The 22,779-nt window shown below is 36.7% G+C and overlaps 1 protein-coding gene across 1 annotated transcript; it reads right to left on the bottom strand.

Annotated features, from left to right (window-relative positions):
• Positions 1-10,159: 10,159 nt before the first annotated feature.
• On the bottom strand, positions 10,160-20,178 carry LOC143558540 (rop guanine nucleotide exchange factor 14-like). The gene is made up of 7 exons (XM_077047364.1): positions 20,088-20,178; positions 13,527-13,820; positions 12,818-12,972; positions 12,660-12,734; positions 11,790-12,032; positions 11,222-11,554; positions 10,160-10,360 (listed from the first exon to the last, which is right to left on the bottom strand). The coding sequence occupies exons 1-7, from the start codon at positions 20,176-20,178 to the stop codon at positions 10,160-10,162; spliced, it is 1,392 nt and encodes a 463-aa protein (XP_076903479.1).
• Between the last annotated feature and the right edge of the window lie 2,601 nt (positions 20,179-22,779).

Below are 22,779 nucleotides of genomic sequence, written 5' to 3'. Positions count from 1 at the left end.
GTGAACGTGCCGAGAGTCTGTAATAGACGTGTTTCAAGTTATAATATATAACGTGTTCGTTTGTATCGCGTGTGATTGTTTTACGTATTCTACGCTCGTAACTACCTACGCAGAGATTCCGTAGTTGAAGGTGTTCTTGGCATCTCAGGGGGAGATGAGCTGTAGAGGCGACGAGCTGAGGACGAAAAGAAGAAATGATCAAGACGATGATCCCAATGCACCGGAAGGTGCAGGTGGTGAGTTGCCAAGAACTACTATAGCTCTTGGGGCTTCAACAGCTGAGGGGGAGTCTGCCGCTGGTGATGATGTGGTTGCTGTTGGTGATGATGTGGATGTGGTTGAAGATGTTGAGATTGTTGATGATATGATTGATGCGCTGAAAGAGATAGACGATATGTTAGAGGATGATGAGTTGATAAATGAAGATGATGTTCTGCCAATCGATGAGATCGAAAAGATTGGTGCAGAAATTGTGGTTGAGAATGTGATAGAAGAAGGAGAGATTGTTGAAGAAAATGTAGAGCATGAGATCCCTGTGGTTGAACAGTCGACTATATGTGAAGATGCTGCGGTTGACAACACTGAGTGGGAAGATCAGCCAAACTGGAAGGAAGGCTGCGCTCAGTGGTTTGTAAAGACGAAGAAGCCAGCAGTACCGACGATGTTCAAAAAGTCGTATAATATAAAGGGATATGCAGAATCAAAGAAGGGAATCATATGTTGGTTGTACGATGAAGAGTTGAAACTATTTGTGATCAAACGTTACGACGGCATTCAGTACTTCAAGAAGATGTTAAGATCCCTGAATACCTTACCGGAGTGTGAGGTGAAAGACTTAGCAAGACTGGGGCTGATAAACAGAAGTGATGATAACATGGCGAGAGTAATTGGGAAAATTGTTTGGAAGGAGGCCATTAAAGATAAAAAGTTTGAACTTCTGAAGCCTCAGAAAGGGAAGTTAGTAGAAGACAAAGATAGAGGGATGAGGGTGGGTAGACGGCAAACCATGGATGGTTATGAAGTATAAACCAGTCCGTCATTTAAAAGAAGTGCCGATGAAGGTGATGCCCAAGAACGTCTTGAAAGAATTGAAGTGGTGGTACGTGGATTGTGAAACTGCTGAAGCGGTCATGGAGGATGAAGATGAGCAAGAGATCATGAGAGTGTATGATCCTATGCACTTAGTCAATCTGTCTCAAGCTGACTTGCAGGTACTACATGCTAAGAAAATTTTCTACATTCCTGCTTAGAAAGAGGAAGCTAAGAAGTACCAGAAGTTGGTTTCTGTATGTGTTAGACAGGGAGTGCATGCTTGAAGAGATGAAGAGAGAAGACGAGAGATTACAAGACACAAGCTTTGAAGATCAAGATATGAAGCTACTGCCAAGGGGGAGTCTGTTGGTACATAAATGTCAGTAGTTCATAGTCTAGCGTTTGTAATCGAGTCTGTAATGTAATTATGTTTAAGTTTATGTCTATGTATGTAAGTGAAGTTGTCAACAAGTTCGCTTAGGCGAACTTGTTGAACAAGCGAAGTTGTCGACAAGTTCGCCTAGGCGAACTTGTTGAACGAGCGAAGTTATGGACAACTTCACCTGAACATATTTGGCGAAGTTGTCGTGTCTATATATACTGTAGCCGACGGATTGTTTAGAAACGAGAGAGGAATCAGTAGTTGAGTTCAGTGAACGTGCCGAGAGTCTGTAATAGACGTGTTTCAAGTTATAATATATAACGTGTTCGTTTGTATCGCGTGTGATTGTTTTACGTATTCTACGCTCGTAACTACCTACGCAGGGATTCCGCACCTACGTAGATAGCGATATCCCGTGTAAGATCCGTACAGGAACCTACAGCTACTCAGTCTTTCAGTGAAGAAGCAATGTACTAGTGGGAATCGGTTGAGCGGAGGAAGAGTCCTGAGGAAATCAGGGCTATGAAGTGGGAGGATCTGAAAGAACTGATTATGAAGAAATTATGTGCTGACGCCGAGGTTTAGAGGGCGGAGATGAAGTTCCTGAACTTGAAAGCTGGAACGATGAACATCGTGAGTATACCACTGAGTTCAACCGAATGTCTAGGTTGGTACCCGATATGGTCAACACTGAGGCTAAAAGAATCTAGTGCTATGTGAGGGGATTGCCAGAGAAAGTCCACATGCTAGTCAGGACGAGTAAACCTTCTACTTTTGACTCTACTGTCAAACTCGTAGAGATGGTTTATGCAGACCTGGCTACGGATGACGTCGTGGTGGAAGAAGAAAATAAGGATAAGAAGTGGGTCGCTCTTGTTAAATGACCCGGTACTCAGTTTTGGAACTCAAAAGATAAGAAACAGAAGGCATGGGAGAATAGGTCGTGCAAGACTTGTGGCAAAGCACACGGTGGTGAGTGCAGGTGGGGTAAGGGTTCTGACGTTTGTTATAAGTGTGGAAAGATGCATGCGGGGGAGTGCAGAGGTGGGTCAAATGTTTGCTATAAATGTGGGAAGGCCGGTCATTATGCTCATGAGTGCAGCGCTAACCCCGTATGTTACAAGTGCGGTAAGACAGGTCATTTTGCTAAGGAATGCACCGATGGTGGAACCGGAGGAAGGAAAGAATGATGCAGAACCAACAAGGCCAAAGACCAGAGCCTACATGCTGACTCAAGAACAAGCTAAGCAGATTCTAGATGTCGTCACAGGTACGTTTCTAGTAAACGGTATTTCCGCTCCTATATTGTTTGATTCGGGTGCGAACAAATGTTTCGTAGCCGCGCCCTTTAGTAAACTTGCTAAAATGAAATGTTGCCGAGTGTCCGAAACTTTTATAGTAGAAACAGCTAGTGACACTATTGTTAAAATAATGAAAATGGTTAAGGACTGTAAGATAGAGTTAGACATGAGTTCCTTGTTACTTTGTATGTTATGACCTTAGGAGGGTTCGATGTGGTTTTGGGAATGGATTGGTTGTCTGAGTATGAGGCTTAGATAGTGTGCAAGAGTAGGATGATAAGGTTAAAGTCCTTGGATGGTAGTGCGGTGATGGTTTATGGTGATAAAGAAAGTTCTGGGCTTAATGTCATTTCGATGAAAAAAGCCGAGGGGTTGTTAAGGCGAGGGTGCGTGCCTACCTGGTGTATATTGTCAACGCTACGGCCGAGACGAAAGAAATGAAAGATGTTCCTATCGTGCGTGACTGCCCAGAAGTATTCCCTGAGAATCTTCCAGGGTTGCCACCGGAGCGAGAGATAGAATTCCAGATAGATGTAGTACCAGGAGCCCAACCCATCGCGAAATCACCTTACCGTCTAGCACCGTCTAAAATGAAAGAATTAATGTCCCAACTGCAAGAACTCCTCGACAAGGGTTTTATTAGACCAAGTGTTTCCTCGTGGTGCGCACCAGTGTTATTCATGAAGAAGAAGGACAGAAGAATGAGAATGTGCATAGATTATCGAGAGTTGAACAAACTTACGGTGAAGAATAGATACCCCTTGCCAAGGATTGATGATCTGTTCGACCAGCTGCAAGGTTCAAGTTGGTTCTCACGAATATATCTCCGATCAGGCTATCATCAGTTAAAAGTGAAAGAGGCAGACATCCCTAAAACAGCGTTTCGGACGCGGTATGGACACTACGAGTTCCTCGTAATGTTATTCGGTCTAACGAATTCTCCTGCAGCATTTATGGACATGATGAATAGGATGTGTCGGCCTATGTTGGATAAATCAGTAATCGTCTTTATTGATGACATATTGATTTATGCAAGGAACGAGACTGATCATGCAGAGCATCTGAGAGAGGTATTAGAGACTCTGAAGAAAGAGAAGTTGTACGCTAAGTTTTCAAAATGCGCGTTCTGGTTGCGAGAAGTGCAATGTCTAGGTCACATGATAAATCCTGAAGGGATTACCGTGGACCCAGCTAAGATTGAGGCGATAACAAATTGGAAGACTCCACAGAATCCGACTAATATACGAAGCTTCTTAGGGTTAGCTGGCTACTATAGGAGATTCATCGAAGGTTTCTCCAAGATAGCCGCACTGTTGACCAGTATGACCCGAAAGACGGTAGTATTCAGTTGGGGTAAGTTCCAAGAAGAAGCTTTTGAAGAATTAAAGAAGAGACTCACTCAAGCTCCAATCCTTGCTCTACCCGATGGTGACGAGGATTTGGTTATTTGTACTGATGCTTTGTATCGTGGATTAGGTTGCGTGTTGATGCAACGAGGAAAAGTAATAGCTTACGCGTCTAGACAGTTGAAGGTCCATGAGAGTACTTATCTGACGCATGATTTAGAGCTAGCAGCCGTAGTGCATGCTCTTAAGATTTGGAGACACTACCTGTATGGTACTAAGTGTACCATCTACACCGATCATAAGAGTTTAAAGTAGTTCTTCGAGCAAAAAGAGATGAACATGAGGTAGAGGAGATGGTTAGAGTTGATAAAGGATTACGACTGCGATATTAAGTGCTATCCTGGTAAAGCTAATGTGGTCGCTGATGCGCTAAGTCGTAAAAATGAGGAAGTCATTGCTACAATGAAGTCGTACCAGCTGATTATGAAATCAAGCCTTTTTGAAGAAATCATCAAAGTACAATTAGAGGTGTTAGTAGATGAAGGGTTAGTAAAGAAAGAAAGAATTTACGACCAGCAAGATGAGTTGATGGAAAACACTCATGGTGTTAAGACTAGATTTGACCGTATGTGGATTCCACTCCATGGGGATCTTAGAGGTCGAATCTTAGATGAAGCTCATAAGTCAAGTTACTCGATTCATCCAGGACAACAAAATGTACCAATATTTGAAAAGAGACTACCGGTGGCCAAGAATGAAGAATGATGTGGGGGATTATCTTAGTAAGTGCTTAATTTTTTTACAAGTCAAAGCCGAACATCAGAAGCCTTATGGGAAAATGCAACCGCTTGAAATACCCGAATGGAAATGGGAACACATCACCATGGATTTCATAACTAAGCTACCTCGTACAGCTAAGCATTATGATACCATCTGGGTGATTGTGGACCGTTTGACCAAAAGTGCTCACTTTCTACCAATACGAGAGGCTATCTCGTCAGAAACATTAGAAAGTTTGTTCATCAAAGAGGTTGTGTCCAAGCATGGAGTACCGTTATCAATTGTGTCTGATAGGGATACATGGTTTACTTCGAAATTTTGGAAGAAGTTCCATGAAGCTATGGGGACGAGATTGAACATCAGTACAGCGTATCATCCTCAAACAGATGGACGGTCTGAAAGGACGATCCAAACCCTTGAGGATATGCTACGTGCTTGTGTTTTAGATTTTGGTGAAAGTTGGGATGACCATCTACACCTGGCAGAGTTCTCCTATAACAACAGTTACCATTCAAGTATTGGTATGCCACCATTTGAAATGCTTTACGGTAGACGATGTAGAACCTCGGTTTGTTGGGGAGAGATTGGCCAGAAAGAAATGGGAAGCCTTGAGGTCGTTCAAGAGACATCTTCAAAGTTCGATCAGATTAAAGCAAGAATGAAAGCTGCTCAAGACAGACAGAAGTCGTATGCTGATAAGCGGCGAACGCCCGATCGAGTTTAACGTTGGTGACAACGTGATGCTCAAGGTCTCGCCTTGGAAGGGGATCATTCGCTTTAGAAAGAGGGGGGAGTTGAGTCCGAGGTACATTGGACCCTTTAAGATTTTAGATCGTGTGGGCGAAGTAGCCTATAAGCTGGATTTACCCAATGAGTTGGGAGGAATTCATTCAACCTTCCATGTTTCTAATTTAAGGAAATGTCTGGCTGACGACACGTCGCACGTGCCATTGATGGACATTGAGGCTGATGAACAATTGAACTACATTGAGCAACCAATAAAGATAGTTGACCGCAAGGAGAAGCAACTTCATCATAAGTTTATACCCTTAGTGAAAGTGATATGGAAGCACCGCAAGGGATCGGATGCCACCTGGGAAGCTGAGGATGAGATGCGCAAGTTTTACCCTAATCTGTTCATGTAATAGTTAGGTTTCGGGGACGAAACCTCTTTAAGGAGGGAAGACTTGTAACATCCCAAATTTCAAATAATAATAATTTATATATTTCTTATAATGGAAACGTTTACTTGAGTTAGTAAATAAAATAATACTAAAGAGGGAAAGTTAAGTAGGCTAATTAGATGGATTAATCATGGACTAAAAAGGAAAGATGGGTCTTAGGTCCATGAGCTTAAGGGGGTATAAATACCCCCTTAAACCCTAAATCTTTCCATTTCCTTCCATCTTATCCATCTTATTCTCTTTACACACCATAACACACACACACCCTCATACTTACGGCCGCAAGAGGGAAGACGAGATCCAAGATCAAACGAGCATAGGCCTTTGATTTATCTTCGTTATTCAAGCAAGATATACGATTCATAATCAAGCCAGCCGTGACCATGCAAACGTCTAAAGGTATGTTCTTTACGTTTAAAGGTTAAGTTTTTGTGAACGGTTTGTCATGAAACTTAACCCTAGAGTAGATCAGGTCTAGATGTTTCATAAAAATGCAAACTTGATGATCAAAATGGACTTAATGGACATATGGTTAGCTATGTTTCACGAAGGAAACCCTAGGTCTAGCTTAAAGAACGTTTTTTTTATGATAAAGGTTCAAGCTTTATGCTAGAAACGGGTAAACCTTGATAATGGGATAATATTGTGCGAGTAAATGGTTAAGGAGAGTGGTCTTGTGGGTTAAAAATTCATGATATGGACCAACAGTAACCTACTAGGCTAACGGAGGAAACTAAAGATTGAAAAAGGAGCTGATAGCATCTGAAGGGGATAACAGTTATATGTATGCCTTATGTGATTATGTGAAAGTTATGAATGATGGCTCGTCGGTACGTGAACAATCTTCGGATATTGCACGTACTGATAAGCTGAAATGTTATGTATAATGTAAGTATGATATGTATGCTTATATGTATGAATGTTATAAAGTAAATAAAAGAAGGTTAACGTATGGTAATGAAGAGGGAACCGGGACCTAATAATACTCGAGGCATGATGTATGGTTGTATGGTAACGAAGATGGAATCGGTCCCTAATACTACTCGAGGTATGATGTATGGTTGTATGGTTACGAAGAGGGAACCGGGCCCTAATAATACTCGAGGAAGGAGAGAATCGAACCCTACTAATATTCGAGAACTAGGGAACCGAACCCTACTAATATTCGAGAACTAGGGAACCGAACCCTACTAATATTCGAGGAAAGAGGGAACCGGGCCCTAATAATACCCGAGGAAAGAGGGAACCGAGCCCTAATAATACTCGAGGAAGTAGGGCGTAATGCTCTTTATAACGTAAGATATGAATGTAAGTAAGTATGAATGAAAGTATGAAAGTAGGAATGAAAGTGTGAAAGTATAAATGAAAGTATATAAGTATGAACGTATTGTATGATGTATGATTAACTATAACTCACTCAGTGTAGCTGACTTTTAGTATGCACGCAGGTGAGTAGGATGAGGCAACTCGCTTGAGGGGAAAACTTGGCATTGAATAAGAGGCTGGCATCGGAAGACCCAAGACGTTTATTAGTTATGTTTTAAAGACAGTATGTTTATCAAGACAAGTTATGGATTAATATGTATGTTTTACTGAAAGCTTTTATATTCCGCGAATGTTTTTACTAATTCTGAGTACTAGAACTATGTTAATGAGTAAATCCAACGCCCAAATGTGAGGCACCGGTAACGGGGCCTTACAAGTTGGTATCAGAGCAAAGTTCGAGAGATTTAAGCATCCTACATGCTTAGACTTGAACAGAGAATGGGATTAAAGTAAGAAAAGAAAGAAGATGAGTTCAAGAATGCCATGTGTCACTCAAGCAAGCCCAGTAAAGGTAAAGGTATGATAGAATAATTGTGTAATATTAGAGATAGGATTAACTGATTTCCTTGATTGATTAACTGTTTAAAGTAGAACCAACACAAATAGACTCATAAAGGGAAGTGTATAGGACATGGAAAGTAACGTGATCAGCTAATCACAGCTGGCCCCTGTTATTACATGTTAGCCTTACTATCCTTGTACTAAACAGTTCCTCGAGTGATGACGTTTGCGTTTTCCCTTTTAGATATCGATGGCTGGAATGGAAGGAAATGCGAGAACTGGAGGAATTGGGGGAGCTGGAGGTCGCACTGGGCGTCGTGGCAGGCCTTGTCGTATACAACAAGCTTCGGTTGAGACAGCTTCCAACACCGGAGATGAAGGAAGCGCAGCTGGGGGAGATCCGAACAACAACGAAGGGGTTCAACTGGATCCCGCAATTCAAGCAGCTATTGTTCAAGCTATTGCCACTGCTGTAAAGAATATTACTCCTGGAGGGTCTGCTGGAAGCCGCGAAAGAACTGCTGGAGGGGCAGGAGGTGATGGTAGGAGAGATGAGGAAGAAGAGAGGGAGGCCTCGAGTGGGGTTAAGTCTGTAAAAGTCGATGACGGGAAAAGAGGCCGAGGTGTCTGCAACTATAAGTTCTTCAAAGGATGTGACACGCCGAAGCTGACTGGTTTGGGGGACGCAATCACTACTCTTCAGTGGATAACTGCCATGGATTAAATTATCCGCATTAGCGAGTGCCGTCCCGACAAAGCTGTGGGTTACGCTACTCAGTCTTTCGGTGAAGAAGCAATGTACTCGTGGGAATTGGTTGAGCGGTGGAAGAGTCCGGAGGAAATCAAGGCTATGAAGTGGGAGGATCTAAAAGAACTGGTTATGAAGAAATTTTGTGCTGACGACGAGGTTGAGAGGGCAGAGATGAAGTTCCTGAACTTGAAAGCCGGAACGATGACACATCGTGAGTATACCACCAAGTTCAACCGAATGTCTAGGTTGGTACCCGATATGGTCAACACTGAGGCTAAAGAATCAAGTGACATGTGAGGGGATTCCCATAGAAAGTCCGCATGCTAGTAAGGACGAGTAAACCTGCTACTTTTGACTCTGCTGTCGAACTCGCAGAGATGGTTTATGCAGACCTGGCTGCGGATGACGTCGTGGTGGAAGAAGAAAAGAAGGATAAGAAGTGGGTCGCTCATGTTAAACGACCCGGTACTCAGTTGTGGAACTCAAAAGATAAGAAACAGAAGGCATGGGAGAACAGGTCGTGCAAGATTTATAGTTTATGTTTTTCTCTCTTAATTTTAATATAGTCATGTTATGCCCCCCGTGAAGTTTAATAATTAATCTTCTTTAAACAATTTGTGTTTCTAATTCTAAAATTTAATAGAGTTATCATACGACCCATGGAATTTAATAATTATTTTCTTTAAACGACTTATGTTTTTAACTCTAGTTAGTGTAGTAATGTTTTTCTTAAATATTTTTTCTTTATTTTTTCTAAATTATTTTTTGTTAACTTATTATAATTAAAGCGGACTTTTTACTCTATACTTGTTTAGTTAACCGTGTGACTTGCTTCTTTTTATTTGTCGTGTTGGATAAAGTCACCATAGTCGATATTAGTCCATCGATATAGGTGGCAATGCATATTCACCAACACCCTTCAACGAACCCATCGTGAAGTCTAGAAATGCCGTAAGAGAAGAAAGAAAGGGCACTTATAATAAAAGGATTTTCTTTCTTTTTTTTCAGTAAATATGAGTTTGTCTTCCTTTCCTTATAACGAGTGTATAATATAAAAAATAATTCATTAAATTTATCCAATTAATTTATCACGATAGATTGTTTGATCAAGATCAAATCCAAATCACAATGTCATTTTCTTGTTCTTAAATGGGCATTTTTAATCTTTTTATGTTTATGCTCACTACAAGCTAATCGGCTACAAAAGTAAATATGTCCTACACATATAAAAGGTTACATTTGTATAAGTTTATGTGTTCTAATAAGAAAACTAGTAAAACCAAAACAGTTTAGGACAACAGTCACATTTTATATGGAAGTATGTTTCTTTTATGTCTCCCATACTTATATAGCATACCATTTACATAACCGATATATAACCTAACTAAGGTGACATTTCGGGGTTGTAAAAAAAACCTATTTACCTATACAACATCAAGGGCTTCGACTAAGCGATTTTGTAGCCAGATCTATATATGTTGCATCACCTAATAACGATGTATGCGAAACCATTTTAGCTTTTTACCAAACCCGGTCTTCCCTCTATTCTTCTTATATCAAAGGGTGTGTGTCACACCCGACATAGAAATACCCGATATTCCAAAAACACTGATCCACAAGGGGCTATTGGTTGACAATGGTGAGTTAGGATCGGCCAATAGGTCCTCTTGACAAATGTCTTCAATTCTGGCGAGCATGTTGAACGCCAAGCTTCCAAGAACACGAGAATAGGCTTCCAAAATCGCATACGCGATATCCTATATATGTGTAATGATTAGAACATTAGAGGTGGCAATATTAACTCAATAATATGGGCAGTCAGTTTGGCTAAATAAACTATTTAGCAAAAAGTGAAAAGTCAAAATGTTCAACCATCAGAAGGCTATTTTAACTCGTACTTTTTGTAATCATACATAACAAAATAATTAATTATAAAAATGTAGGTGGCGGTTTCTAAACGACATGAATGTAGTCAAGGTTGGATTGCCATATCTAACCTGTGTTAGTAAACGTGTCATCTTCAGGTTGACCTGTTTAATTATTCCGGTCAAGTTCAGTTTGACATGATTAACTCGTTTAAGCATAGGTCAACTACCAACCAGTTTAAATAAACATGATGACATGGCAACTAGTTTACGACCCTTGTAACCCATTTTTTTACAACCCACCAACCCAATTAACACCTTTACAACCCATTTGACTTGTTAGTAAACGGGTCATGTTCAAATTGCATTGTGTAATTAAACGTGCTGCCTTTGGGTCGACTTGTTTAACCCGTTTAATCAAACAGGTCGACCTGCCAACACTTCTTTCCAAACAAGACGACCCGTCAACCTGTTTACGTCCCTGTCTAACCAATTTATTACAACCCACAAACCTGTTTAAAACATTTTCAATATGATGGCAAGACATTTACAACCCGTTTTACTTTTTAGATAAATGTGTTAAACAGCTTTGTCTGTGCCCAAGAATTCAACGTGCCAACCAACAACCGACATGATTGACACTAGTGTATAAATAGGATGAAATGCCGTTTGTGGGTCAACCGAAACCATATGGCCTGTTTTAAACCCCCCAACTTAATACTGACAAATTTTAGCCTAAACCCATAAATTCACCTTTCCATGTTGAACTTTCATGACATCAAGAAACGTTTGAGGAAGGTTCGGGTATTGGTTTCTAATCTGCTGCATAAGAACTTCGGCCCGGTTTATTTGAAACTCAATCTTATGGACCTCCATAGAAGAATCTTTTAAGGACCATAATGTTCTTGGTGTAGATTTAGTGGCAGTAGAGATTCTTTCTTTCCATGAGTATATTGCGGCTTCTAGTTTGTTAATAATGTCCAATGCACTGTGTTCAGACATTATCTTCAGTGAATTTAGCATTCTTGAAGAAGATGTTGTATTTAGTGTCCTATAAAGATCATCACCAAGGTTTGCCTTTCCAGACTACAACATATGAAACAAATAAATAAGTAAAGCTGGTTCCCTATGCACCAGTCTTTTTTACGGTATTTATCTTGAAGAAAATGTCACGGGTAGTGTGTGCTTTTGTTTAAGGGTAACCGATACATAAAACGAAGAAGAAAAAAATTGCTTTAAAAATGTAATTCGTCAAGAAAGTTGAGACGTAGCATGGGCTATCCCTCAACCTATGCTAGATCCGCCCTTGATTATAACTAACCTTAGGGAGTGCTTCTCTAATGATATTTGGTACCGGCATTTGAGGCAGGATGGTTTCATTTATAGATTTCGCAGCCTTGAAAATTTGGTGAACTAGTTTTGCCTGATTCAACAATTTTTTCCTCTCCCCATTGGAGAGTCCACCTATGGGTACACGTGGCATAGGGACCCACCATCTATTGCCTTCTGATCGGCTACCTTCATCGTACCAAAATTCTGATTTTGTCATTGCGTCTAGTACTTCCTGTCAACATGTGCATTACAATTTACAACTAAATAACTTGCACAAATGGGTAACAGTCAGATCTAGGGGTGTCGGTCTGGGTTGGGTGGACTCAAACCGAACCAAAAATCGAAAAGTCGATTTTTAGGTTCCTGAAAGCCTTTGCTTTCAGTTTTCGATTTTCACAATAGTTCAGTTTTTTCGTTTACCCGTTTGAGCTTGAAATTTTTGGGTCGAAACAAAAGGACCCAAAATAATGAATTTGGTCCTGTTTTGTTTGTAAATTCGATAACAAAAACAAGGTTTCTTGGTTTTACAGGTTCAGTTCAGTCTTTCCGTTTTTGTGGTACATATTGTTTTTAGGCTGGTCACTGGTGCGTTCGCCCATAAAAAAAGTTCCTTTTGTTCTAACCTTAATAACTAGATATCCTCAAAGATGATTGTAGAAACAATTTTGTTACAAAACCAAATCAATTATTAGAATTCAAAATTTTAGTAGGCTCTAGGAAATAAAACTACACTTTTGGTCGCTCTTTCTTTTATTTGGCCCGTTTCTGTCCATTTAAAGTAAACATGTCAAAAGTGTCACGACCAAATAAAACAAACAGAAGTAATTTAGACACAAATGCAACTGAAGAGACCACTTACAAGAAGCAAGTAGTCTAACTTCTGTAGAGCCAGGAGATTCACACCAATATCTTCACGCGCTTTTCGTGTCATGATCTGCTTTGAATAGACACATTTTAGAAAATTTACAGAAAATAAAAAAGAATATTAATAAGTTTTGAGTAGCGAATAATAGTTGCCTCTAGAGAGTGACCGTTGGCACCGTATTGCTTAGCTGGCACCAACTCAACCATATAGCTAGTTGGGGCAAGAAACCATTCCATTTCTGTTATCCACCTGTTCTTTTTCTCCTCTGAAAGAGGCTCTAGTTTCCATAGCTCCCCAAATACAGATCCTGTACAAAAGAAAATGTTGTTTATGACTAGGGACAATAAACAGGCCATGCCCACGATTGGCGGGTGATTTAACTTGAAGATGATAAACCTGAAAATAGTGTTAGCTAGACAGACACACGAATCCAAATACCACACGAATTTTTGCAAGTTGGCATGACAACTTTATTTTGTTTTTTCATATTCATACTCACTTATAAATTATAGCCAAATTACAAATGTATATTGAATAAATATGTTTAAACTATATATAAACCCTGATTTTTATTTATCTTTCCGAGCAAATTTTAGTATAAAATATACTCGATCGTTAAGTATGCCATAAAATAACTTCAATTATAAATATACACGGTTGTAAGGGACACGTGCTTGCGGGTTTGGCCTGAAACTGACCCAAAAACCCGCGAATTTCATGTCAGAATTTCACATCCCTATTTGCGGAGTGTTTGGCAACTTTAAAGTATTTTATGATATAAATTACAACAAGACAAAATTTAATCTTTTACGAGAACCTACGGGCAAATGGGTAAATAGGTGATTTCCAATGAAAACTTACGGGCGAGCTTGGTTATGGAATTGGACAAAGCCAAAGCAGAGGAATGACCCTTGCTCCCTCCTGTAGTATCTTCACCCAACAAGAGCTTTGCAAATGTTTCTTTCATTATTTCCACATGGGATATTTGTGATAACGCTTCATCTTTTGTGATCATCCAATCAGAAGAAAGTGAGCCACAACCCTCATTGACAGAAGCATAATAATCAAGAGTTGGACCTTCATCTTCTCCACTTGTAACACTTTCATCCTCACAAGAGTCAGCACTCAAAATGCAGCTATTATATGTCATAATTCCTGAAACGTAATTCACGATGATGTTATGATATTTATGGATCATGCATTAGCTAGGCATCTATATCGATCTATCTTTGACATTTATCATCGGGATGGTCACAATTCACAAACTAAGTTACCAAATCCATAACAATCAGGTTATGATATTTCTAAATCATGCATTAGATTATGATCAAGAGTTTGATGTAGAAGATAACGGTTTGTCACTTCTGTGTTGGATCATGTTATGAGTTTATTAAATGAGAGGGTAGATAAAATAAATCATAGAATTACTAACTTCTTTATTTATAATACAGATTCTATGCTAAAAACAAGCACATGTTGCAAGTCTTGTGGTTATGGTTCATATATGAAAGCAGGTATCTAACTTTTTTATCATCTGATAAAATAACTGGAGAATAAAAAAATCTGGGCAAAAATGGTGTATATTGTTTTATTATAACAAATTAAAGGATAAAAAATGTTTTTAAGGGTCCAATATACATGTCTTTGAATACCTCGTCATCAAACACTAATTAATGTAGCTAAGATTTCATTAGTTTTGGTAGATATATTAATAAAATGTGGGACCGTCACCAGCAAATTCGATAGTTGGAACCGACTACGAGTCTACACCAAAATTTGATAACTGGAAATTTCAAAATAATATATTTTTTTTTTACTTTAAGTAACCTCATAAAAGTCTATATAATAAGGAAACTGAATTAAGTTTTTGTTGGGTCAAAAATTCAAAAAACAAATTTATGAAATTGATGAAAAGGTAATATGGAGGGAATCCCAGCTAGATGATCCAACCAGAAACTAGGTTGTTTTACAAAGCTAGAAAGTGACTAGTGTGTCCCCACCACCACTTGGGCATTTCGTGTGGTGTGGCACAACACAACACAACACATAAGGGCCACCGTCTGTATGTCGGTCACTTAATTAAAACTTTGGAAATAAGAACCATGCATTCTCCATGGACTCATCATGAGTGGATATATCACCATCACTTTTCAGTTTTCGAATTTATGTACCTTTATTATCCTCACCACCAGTTGTTGGGGTGGGCTATGTAGTTCTTCATATAACCTCGTATAATAAGTGGTGTACAATGGTGTTTAGGTGTCAGATTTCTTTGAAAACAAAACTTTGGTAATACTGTAAAAGTTAACAACTACTATTGTACTCTACATTCGATTGAAAGTATAAGCCGGTAACAATGTTTAACAGCTTCCTTAATACTCCTTTGTTTGTGGTAATACAATGTTTAACACCTGCTTGAACCTTTAGTATTTAATTCTTCCTTTCTTATTTCTGGAATATATTGTTATGTATACGTTACAATTCAAGGCACACATAGGTTAGTGGATGAGGGTCGGCCACACCCTTTGAAAACTATTTTTTTTAGTATATATATACACGACTAAATCTTGACCGACCCTAATGTAAATTTTACATCAGTCTACGTGAAATATTGACAATTACCTTCAAGAAAAATTAATTTACAATTAAAAGTTTTTACAAATATATATAAACCTTCTCTACACGTATTACATTCATAAACAATCTTTATCATTTTATGTGTTACATTCATAAACTATCTTTATCATTTTAAATGTATATAGTAAAACTTAAGAATTAAAAAAATATATAAAAAGAACGGTTCAAACCACCAAACCCATAAATCTGGCTGCAACCCGCTGGTTTGGTTTGTAATATCCGAAACTGTTGGTGAATATGATTCAGTAATGACAGTTTACACCAAATAAAATCATAAATAAAAAACATGAAAATCATTTTTATTGATGATGACAGTTTTATACAGAATGTTTTTTTTTAAAAGAAACACCCCAACATGTACAAATTAATCTAACTTAAGTTAAAATCAAATCAAATCAAATCAAATCATTGTTTATTTATTTTTTTGTAATTTAATGGGAAAATATTTTCTGCCATCATTAAAGATTATACATACTTTTATGAATTTCAAATGTTTCTCTAATAACTTTGAATATGACAATAGCTTTACCTCAACTCACCTGATATGAAAAAGTAAAGATTTAGGCTAAAGACTTTAAGTTCTTTTAAATCTGATCTCTGTCGAGTTTTATTACAGTGGGCTTTCAGATGATAGAAGTTGATGGGCTTGAGTTATCTGACGTTGTCTATGATCACGAGCATATGAATTTTTTCCATCATATAAACATTTATGAATTGCAAATGTTTCTCTAAGAAGTTTGAATATGCTAACGAGCTTTAGCTCAACTAAACTTATTTTGGAGGATAAGTGAGGATTTTTGCTGCATATTACAAAGTATCAAGTTCGAATCCAATCCCAACTAGTATTACGGTAGTGAGCTTTCGGGCGGTAGATTTTCGGGACAAAAGGTAGTGGGCTTGGGGCTGCCGAACGCTATCTACGATAACGACATATGTGGTCGCCTTTTATCATTGGGTTACTCCGAGTAGCCGGACTTTATTCGTTTGTCGTTGAAAAGAATTTAAATATGATTGGTGGGATCCAAATATACAATAATCAAGGGAAATTTCCCAAAATGTTCTCTTTAGAAAAATAGATTTCAAATAACCAATTCAAGTTTCTAGCTTTGTCCCCAACCTATCTAGTCGGTGGTGATGTATTTGGTATAACGCCGACGTGTCAGTAAACCACCACGGCGAGGGTGACAGTTGTCTCGAATAAACCCCGCTTCGATTAAACTTAGCAATGTTTCTACGTGTTCAACCACACCGCCACATGCACCGTTAACGCCGCCACCCCCGATTCCACCTCAACCACTTCCATCAACTCAAACAGCCAAATCGGTGCCAAAAAACCTTTGTTCCCATCCCAACCGGTGGAATGAAAACCGTAAAAAAATTATTAAAGGTTGTCAATTTTTTATCATCAAAAGGAAAAGTACACCACCAATTACAACTTTGTTCGATCAGCCAAAATTTGTTACAAAAATCTGATGAGTAAAAACCCAACACATGTTGCTTCAACGAAACAGTATCCTACCACAAATATGAAGACCGGGAATAGCACTACAAGACTCGAATGGTGGCCACTGTGGTGCTACATTGAGACCGCCCCACTTGTCGTTATACGACTCGAGTGGCAACTGCCGGAGCAACGACATTCCGTCCTTGAGGAAAAGGTCTTTCAAGGGGTCGAGAATTGATACGATCCTATTACATTAATAAGTTTATTATTATTATTTGGGATATTGGTTTTCAATACTCCCAAATTTCACTCATTTGACGATAACACTACCAACTAACGATTTGTCTCCTACTACTCCCAACTTTCATCATATTTGTTTCTCGCACCCCCGAACTTAACGAAGCTTAATTCCGTTAGTTTTCTTGATTAAGTGGAACTTTTTATTAATAAAAGTAGGTTGTGGTCACATACCATCTCCTTTCTTCAACATAAAATCTCAATAACCTCAATTTCTAGCGACCTCGTTTTTCTGACAATGGAGATGGTGCAGAGGTGTTGAGAGACGATGGAGATCATGGAGATTGTGCATCGGTGGAGAGATGATGAAGATGGTGCTCGCTGGAAACCTGCAACTCGTTTTTCTGGCAAGCAAATGATTCCGGAAACTGGTTGGGTGAGACTGTTGGTGGCAGAGGGTGGGGGTTGTGGTTTTTGTGACGGTGGGCGGTGAAATGTTGGTTATGGTGCTCGCCGAAAATCTGCAACTTGTTTTTCTGGAAAGCAAAAGGATTACCTCGAATCGTTGCTTTATTTTTAACGGTGGAACTTGCCGGAAAAACACGGAGCGGGACAATCACATTTGAGTTTCGGATTTTGACCAATAACTACCTCATTTGAGTTTGGGATTTTGACCGGCAATGATGGAGGCGGTGGAGGCTGGTGGTGGTGAAGGTGATGAGGCTAGCAATGTTGGTGAAAGTGGCGATAGAGGCCGGAAGTTGTGGAGGTCTATGATGGTGTTGTTATGGTGTAGACAATGGTGGTGTTTGTGTTTGTGTGTATATATATATATATTCATATATATAATATTTGTTGTTAGGTATTTCTTTTTTTTTTAAATAAGGTTTTTTTTCGCATAGCATGCCACATTAGCAAAACATGTCACGTCAGCAAAACAAACTAACTAAGTTAGGGTCCGTCAAGTTTTCGGGAGTGACATAAGAAAATAAGTTACAAGTTGGGAGTGGTGGAAGGAAAATCGTTAGTTGGGAGTGTTATCGTCCAATGAGTGAAAACTTGGAGTATTAAAAACCAAGGATAAAGTTAAAATACAAAGGACAACAAAAATGAGAAGGGTGAAAAGAAATCTAATCCATTGATCTTAAATTTGAATGGTTGAGATTAATTTAATAAATAAAAATTGATGGGAATGACATGAAGATAATAATCCAACCTTATTAGCTTTCTCTCTCCACATTCAAGACACATGTCAATTCCCCAATCATTTTAAAGCGTCAATAACTTTTACATACGACATTTTTATTTATAAACAAAAATTCACCATAATAACAAGCGTTTTTTTATCTTTAATATGAGTATCATATTATTATATAAAAAAATAATGGATTTTTTAATTGTGTTTTTTGTTGTTCATTGTGTCTTTTAATTGAGTTTTCATATGCATTGTATTATATATTTTAATCATTGTGTTTTTCAACTGGTACTCATATTAAAAACAATAATTACGTCATTGTGTATTTTTGTTCGTCATTATGTTTTAGTCATTGTGTAATACGTTCATTATCTTTTATTCGGATTAACATATGACATTCACTTAATTTGAGAAAAATAGTATTACGCTCATTGTATATTACGTTCAAGTCATTGTGCAATATGTTGTTTTTATTGTGTTTTATGTTTCAAGTCATTGTGTTATATGCATTCACCATTGTGTCTTACATTTTAGGACATTGTGTTATACGTATTCACCATTGTGTTTTATGTTTCAAGTTATTGTGTAACATGTATTCATCATTGTGTTTTATGTATTAGATAATTTATTGTTATTTTATCATTATTTTTACATATTATTATTACATAACGGTGCTATTAGTATTTAAAAAAAAACATAATGACGAGTTGAAAGACACAATGATCAGCGAAAAAACACAATGATGTGCGAAAAGACACAATTAAGTAATTTTTGTTTTAAATATTATATAACAAAATCATACTCATATTAAAAATAAAAAAAAACTTTTTAATATGATGAATTTTTTTTCAAAAAAAAAATATCATACGAAAAAGTTAAAAGCGTTCTAAAATGATGGATGTATTAACATGTGACTTGCTTGTGGAGAGAAAAAATATGTACTATTACTTTTATATCATTTTTGTTTTGGTCCCCTATTTGACACATGTCAATTATTTATGATTTCTCACATTCTAATTTATGTTAGCATTTGTAGAATAACTTGACCCTAAAAACCAATATCCCTTATTATTTAAGTTTATCTTTTATTTAGTTTCCTTATTATAGTCAAATTATGTTTTCTTATTGTTTATCTTTTAATGTTTTTATGTATTTGTATTTCTATATATTGTAATCTCGTTTAAGAAAAAAATAAGACAGAGTTATTAGTTTAGATCTATTTCTCTTCTTCTCTTTTGTTTTTGGTAGATTGACGGTTGTCTCGAATAAACCGTATCATCCAACTCGTCCAATACACATGTGTTTGAATTAGCGAGTTGATATATTTAATTCATTTAATTAACCGGGTTATTTTTAGACTGACATTGTTGTGTTCAAACTTCATACTTACATGTTGAACTTCTTTCGTTAAAAACATTGTGAGCCATAATATTACGTCAAGAATTATATATTATTTAACGTTAACGTACCAACATGATAAATTTTCCAATAATTAAATAAAAAACATGTGTGATAAGGTTGACCTCTGAACCCATTTAACATATTTCTTAACACCCTTTTACAACATTCGAGCCCGATTATGACTCATCATTTAACATGTTTACAACATGTTTGCGTGTTGACGGAGCTAGGTAGTGTGGGGTATGAGGTTAGACGATACTATTGATTTTTACATTTTATATAGAGTGTCTAAATGGTAAGTACCTCCGAGATTAGCGTTGTTAAGTTTTGGTATAAAACAAATATATAGGCGGTATGTTTAGGGTCATCAATTCAAAGTTTCAAACCCTTAAAATTCATATATTGTCTCTGCTTGTTACAACAAAAATATTTTTATTGACAACTTAGAAGAACATATTGTGGTTTTAAATTAATTTGTACCCAACTAGGAGACGAAGAAAGAGTGTACCGTTCGCTGGTCGTTGGTCAAAATCAATACTATTCTTCATTTCTTTGTTGCTTGTAAAACAAGCGAGCCTCCTCCTCCTCAACAACACCATCTTTCGTGAATTATTAAAATCTCAGTAAAGAACCAACACCTGCATTACAACGGTCAATATTTTACATGAACATTTCTAGAACATAGAGAGGGCCCCGTTTATGGCTCCACATTTCAAAACAAGTGTGATTTATAGGACGTAAATTGGATAATATATTTGTGATATTAAAAACTAGATGTGTCCACATAAGTATTCAAATATAACTAGTTTTTCTCTCATATTACATGGTTATTTTACATTATTCGTTTCTAATAATTATATATATATTTGGATTTTAATTTTATTTATTGTTAAGATGTTAATAAAATACTTAAGATTTGATGATAGGGTTTCACAAATAAATGAGATGTTATAACCTGTTTGAAGCTATTTGGGTTTGTGAGACCCATAACCCGCTTATTTTTTTACTATAAATTTGATTCTTAATATCTTTTTCTAAAAAAAATCAGATATTAATTTTTATTATATCTTTATTTTATAGGATTTTTCATATCAAATATTTGGTAAGATTAACATTTAATTTAATGAGATGTAATAACTCGTTTAAGGGATATATGGGTTTGGGGAGACCCATAACCATTAATTCGTTTCAAATGAATGAGAAATCTCAATTTACAAATAAAATAATTTAGTACCTTGAAAAATTGTAAGGAGGTTTCGTTTATAAATATTTAAGATAAGATTAAGATAGTATTGTTGAATTATCATAATCGATCAACAATATTAACATCACAAAAACAAATAGGAAAAATTTTGATTTATTTTTCTAAGTTAATTATAAATTATTGTTTAGCACAAAACTAATTTTAACAGAAAACCATAAATACACATACATCAATGCTTTAACTATGATATATAACACGATATGATAATCACGTAACCAACTTTCTTTCTCTCTTATGCAATTTTTTTGATTTCATACACGAAATTAATAACGCATATATTATACACGTCCCTTTATCACTTATATACATAGAAAGCAACTTCCATTTAGTAAAAAACTAAAAATCAATTTAGAGGATATCGTATACACACTAATAAAAATTGCTTGTAAAGTAACAATATCTTGTTGAGGGAAATCATTTACTTTAGACTTAAGCTTTAAGACCAGTCACCATCAAACTAAATTTTAAGGAAAGATTTTTCTGATAATTATTAATTCGTCACAAATAATGAATAATTCATGGTAATTTAATTCTTTTAATAATTACGAAATACATTCTTTACTCTATATACAAATTTGTAGAAGTATAAATAATATCACCAATAATAGTAAATTAATAACTATGATGATCTATTAAACACAGATAAAAATGGAAAAATTAAAGGGTTTTATAGAGATAAATTTCATTCGGTCCCGACAAATTAAGAGTTCTAAAAACTTCTCCTAACGCGTCACCACCGCCGTTTTTCCTAGTCGACCGATATGTTTGTTTCCATTCAAATTATGTTTGTTGGCCCCAAACAAGTCATTCTAGACGAGCTTGGTGAACAAGTACGTTATCCAAACGAGTTTGTAGAACGAAAAGGTCGTCCCAGCCCTAACGAGTTTGGTGAACAAGTCGTCCCAACTAATTGTTGAAAAAATAGGTCCGCCCTTGAGTTATTGATAACACGTGTCACTTACTTATTGATCCTACAAACATGCCGTCCCGCCTTTAAAATACGTGTTTGTAAGAGACATTTCCGGAACTCTTGATTTGTCGGGAGAGAAACATAATTTCTCTCTATAAAAATAAAGGAACATTTTCGGAATTTTTCCAAATATAAAAGGAGGAAGATGATTTAGGTGATGTCCGAAATCCAGATGAATGTGGTTCACCACTATCAATTACGTTGGCAAAATTTATAGCATAACAAATGTTAATGAACAAACTTAAATGTTAATAACAGATTTTGACAAGCATAGTTGAGATGCATACCTTGGATCAGAGCAAATAGTTGTTATTTTGTGTTAGTGTGTGTTTCAGAGCAACAGCAAATGCAGGGTGAAGGTGAAGAAGAAAGAGGGAAGTAGTTTTATAATGATGTGAGCCTTGGATCCGTTTATAATTTGGATATGTGATGGACAGTCTGAATACGTTTTGAAGTTGAATAAATAAAACAAGGGTCGAAGTTGAAAAAATAAAACAAGGGTCGATAAGAATATATCTGAAATTAATATACAATTAAAATTTTACTTATTTAAGCATATTTATTTTAATAAAATTTTTTAATTATTTTCCGTTTCAAGAATTCCATTACAAACGAATTTTGAAAGTAATAAAAATATAAATATTTATTAATTCTTTATGTTAGCAAATGGAAAACATGAATTCTATGATAAACTTATAACTAAAACATACTTGTTACAGCAGAGAGAGTAGTCACAAATGATGAGAATGATTCAGATGGCATGATTCTCAGCTTTGTCGAGTTTCCCTTTAGGATGTATATTAATGATGGAGATTAGGGTTCTTGAGAAAAAACCGAATATACGAAGAGAGAGAGAGAGAGAGAGAGAGACTAATTTTGTATGTGTGTGTTTAGGGTTATGTTATGTTATGTTATGTTATGTTATGAATTTAATAATTCTCTCCATATATTTATATATACCCAAGG

Source organism: Bidens hawaiensis, unplaced genomic scaffold (genome assembly GCF_021521415.1).
Source record: "Bidens hawaiensis isolate Kalapana, Puna unplaced genomic scaffold, B.hawaiensis_p1.1 tig00019555_1, whole genome shotgun sequence".
Taxonomy (NCBI): Eukaryota; Viridiplantae; Streptophyta; class Magnoliopsida; order Asterales; family Asteraceae; genus Bidens; species Bidens hawaiensis.
Note: the sequence above shows the minus strand (reverse complement) of the source record. Positions and strands in the feature narration are given on the sequence as shown.

Coding starts and splice junctions, on each gene's coding strand:
- LOC143558540 (XM_077047364.1), bottom strand. CDS start 20,178: ATGGTGTTGTTGAGGAGGAGGAGGCTCGCTTGTTTTACAAGCAACAAA. Junction 12,973..13,526: donor TTCCATAACCAAGCTCGCCC/GTAAGTTTTCAT, acceptor TCTTTTGTACAG/GATCTGTATTTGGGGAGCTA. Junction 10,361..11,221: donor TGAAAGTTCAACATGGAAAG/GTGAATTTATGG, acceptor ACACATATATAG/GATATCGCGTATGCGATTTT.